Source organism: Eretmochelys imbricata, chromosome 1, assembly GCF_965152235.1.
Source record: "Eretmochelys imbricata isolate rEreImb1 chromosome 1, rEreImb1.hap1, whole genome shotgun sequence".
NCBI lineage: Eukaryota > Metazoa > Chordata > Testudines > Cheloniidae > Eretmochelys > Eretmochelys imbricata.
The window spans coordinates 7,469,567-7,473,076 of record NC_135572.1 but is presented as its reverse complement, the minus strand read 5'-3'; the positions used below and the strand labels follow the sequence as shown (position 1 = coordinate 7,473,076).

The following is a 3,510-nucleotide window of genomic DNA, read 5'->3' as shown; positions in this document are numbered from 1 at the left end:
GGTCTGATCCAATCTGCCAGTGCCTGTCTTCCTATTAATGGTGTAAATCCAAGAGTGTGTTTTTGCTGATCTTTCTTGAGCTCCTGGGAGTCTCTAGACTTGCACTCAGAGCAGAAAGATGTCTAGTTAAATATCAGCTAGTCTCCTGTTCTTTTTCCTTTCAGGAAGGAATGCTGAAAACTCCTTGAACCTGCCCAGTCCATTATGTCAGCTGTCAATGATACCAAATTCCAATTTACAATTTTCCTTCTCACCGGGATACCTGGAAAGGAAGACGTCTATCTCTGGATCTCTGTCCCTTTCTCCTTAATATATGTTCTTTCAATAGTAGGAAATTCAGTCATTCTGTTCATTATAAAAACAGATCCAAGCCTCCATGAGCCCATGTACATTTTCCTTTCCATGTTGTCCATCACGGACCTTTGCTTATCAATATCTACCATACCGACGATACTGGGCATGTTCTTGTTCAACTCTAGGGAGATCAGCCTTGATGCCTGTTTTGTCCAGCTGTTCTTCATCCACTTGCTTCAATGTATGGAATCCTCCTTCCTCTTGTTGATGGCCTTTGACCGCTTCATTGCAATCCGTAACCCACTGAGATATGCCTCCATCTTAACTCCATGGAGGTTATCCAAAATGGGACTGCTGTGTGTGCTAAGAGGGGTGGTCTTAGTATTACCATTCCCTTTTCTGCTGAAACGGTTCCAATACTGTCGAACTAATATTCTCTCCCATTCCTACTGTGTACATCAGGAGGTCATGAACCTGGCTTGTTCGGATATCACAGTGAATAATATCTATGGCTTGTCTACTCTAGTCTTAACCATTGGGTTGGACTCGTTGCTCATCTTCCTCTCTTATGTGATGATCTTCAAAACAGTGCTGAATGTCGTGTCCCATGCAGAGTGTCTCAAGGCCTTGAACACCTGCGTTTCCCACCTCTGTGCCGTCCTGCTCTTCTACCTACCAGAGATCGGCTTGTCTGTGATACACAGATTTGGGAATAGCTCTTCTCACTTGCTTCAGTTTGTCCTGGGCTACTTCTATCTGCTGGTCCCACCCCTAATGAACCCCATTGTGTACAGCGTGAAAAGCAAACAACTTCGTGCTAGGATAATCAGGATGTTCATCAACTGAAGGGTGAGTTCCTCACGCTGCTCCCATACTAGTGTGGAAGTATAACATTGTATAAGTATAACGTTGTATAAGGGGACATGCTGGATTTATTGTATATGAGAGGGCATGCCAAAACATATTACAAAGTATCTGAGGGAGCACACGTAGGGACAGTTAGCTTTTGAATGGAGAAGCAATTAAGATAGAGCCAGCACATCTAAGAAGCAGGCATCTGAATGGAAGGTGTGAAGGGCAATTAGTTAAGTTAACTTGAAGCTGTTAAAGGAGATTGTTAAGGGTGCCAGGTAATTGAAGATAGATGACTGGTCTCAGGGATCTCGGAGGGTGGTGACTAAAATCTTTTTCTTCTTTTTTCTGTAATTTCTCTGTAACTTGTTCTCCAGCAAGCTGTATAAATTAAGAGACACAAGGCCCACTTGGGGGGCTCATTTCTAAATATATTAGCAGAGCAGCTTTGCTAATAAAACAGAGTGGTCTGATAAATTGTGAGTCTGAGTCAAACTTTGACACTAGTGACCTGGGAGTCAAAAAGCACAGGCCACAGCCATCTATTCCATCCTGGACCCTTACATCTGAGACAAATGGACACAAATCTGACATCAGGAAGCATAACATTACAAAACCAGTAAAACATTTCAGGGTGGGAATTTTGCAACAGAAAAGTTTGAAAAACAGACTCCAACGAGAAACTGCTGAGCTTGAATTAATGTTCAAACTAGATACCATGAAATTGAGTTTGAACAGAGACTGGGAGTGGCTGGGTCATTACACACATTGAATCAATTTCCTTAACTTAAGTATCCTCACACCTTCTTGTCAACTGTTGAAATGGGCCATCTTGATTATCACTACAAAAGTTTTTTTCTCCTGCTGATAATAGCTCATCTTAACTAATTAGCCTCTCACAGGTCGTATGGTGACTTCCAACTTATCTGTATGTATATATCTCTATATCTTATTATATGTTCCATTCTATGCATCCGATGAAGTGGCCTGTAGCCCACGAAAGCTTATGCTCTCATAAATTTGTTAGTTTCTAAGGTGCCAAAAGTACTCCTGTTCTTTTTTCTGAGAAGACATGAGCTACTGATCTCCACTTTGTAAAGAGAGGTCCAGATGGGGTCGAAGGCCCAGAGCAAGGGGAGAGGGGCTGGTGAGGGAGGAGAGCGCAGTCAGGAAAGGAAACCAAGGCCGGAAGCAGCATTTACAAACTGACACTGTTCATTGGGAGCCAGGGGAGCAATGGGATGTTGGCCCATAAAGAGCCGTATCGGTGGCTACCCCAAACTCAGAATTCCTGTTGATACAGTCAGTAAAGAGAAGGGATGTGGATGTTGTTTCCCGTTACACCTGGCCTGTCTCTGCCCTGTCTCTGTCTAAACATCCAGGGGCCATGACAAAAGCTGCAGAGCTCTTCTCTTGTCGCAGTCCTGGCCCTTCCTGAATGCTCTCGTTGCTGCATGATTCATGGGGCTGCACCAGCTGTGGACAGGGATTACTACTTGGGCAGAGACACCCATCCTTCCCCGACGCCTTCAGCCAGATTCTTGTGTCTGAGTGGTGTCAGAGACCTGATTAACACAGGAGCCCCACGAGAACCCATTCAGTCATCCCCTCCCCTACTGATGTCTCTGCACACTGCACACCCGCTGAGCCCTCTTCCCACAGAGGCAGAGCAGAACTGTTTGTGTGAGTGAGGATCTGACACACATGAGTCCTGCCAAGAGACTCAGGCCCAGATTCCCTCCCCTTCCCCCGATTTGTGCTGCCCCAGCTGATTGGAAAGTGGTGGAAATGCACCTCAACTCCCCACGAGAGGCATGGCTAGCTCCTATCCCAGCCTAGCTCATGCCGTTTAGGGTGACCACCTAGTCAAAAGGTAAAAGCAAGACACATGAAGGAGTCCTGCCACCCTGTGACCCTGCCCCTGCCCTTCTTCTCCTCCCTGAGGTTCCACCCACTCCTCCTCCTCTTCCTCTAAGGTCTTTGCTCCATCTCTCCCCCCACAAGGCTTCATGCTCTGCTCCTCCTCTTCTCCTTGAGGGCCCGCCTCCTGGTCTTCCTGAAAGCAAGAGCTAAGCTGTGTTCAGAGCCACCCAGGGATCCTGGCCCACCGTGGGGAACCACGGATCCTCTATCTGCCTTTGGCATTGGGGGGCAAGAGGAAGAGCAGGAGCAGGGGCCCGAAAACAGCCCCCATCCCATGACCCTGTCTCCCCACAGGTAGCAAAATGGAGTTTAGTGTCATGTGGTCTGATCACATGCCTTTGCATTCCCTGCTGAGTCATAGCTTCCATTATCCATAGGCTTTCTGGAGAAGTCTCAGGAAGGCTTTTCTCAGGTAGGGGATAAGCTTTTCCTGGGGTCTAT

At 46.6% G+C, this 3,510-nt stretch overlaps 1 protein-coding gene across 1 annotated transcript; it reads left to right on the top strand.

Annotated features, from left to right (window-relative positions):
• The first annotated feature begins 204 nt into the window (after positions 1-204).
• Positions 205-1,140, top strand: LOC144279358 (olfactory receptor 51G2-like). The gene has a single exon (XM_077840812.1). It carries the CDS (start codon positions 205-207, stop codon positions 1,138-1,140), a length of 936 nt encoding a protein of 311 aa, XP_077696938.1.
• The last annotated feature ends 2,370 nt before the right edge of the window (positions 1,141-3,510 follow it).

Bases quoted from the DNA above. Each gene is read 5' to 3' on its own strand.
- LOC144279358 (XM_077840812.1), top strand. From the start codon at position 205: ATGTCAGCTGTCAATGATACCAAATTCCAATTTACAATTTTCCTTCTC.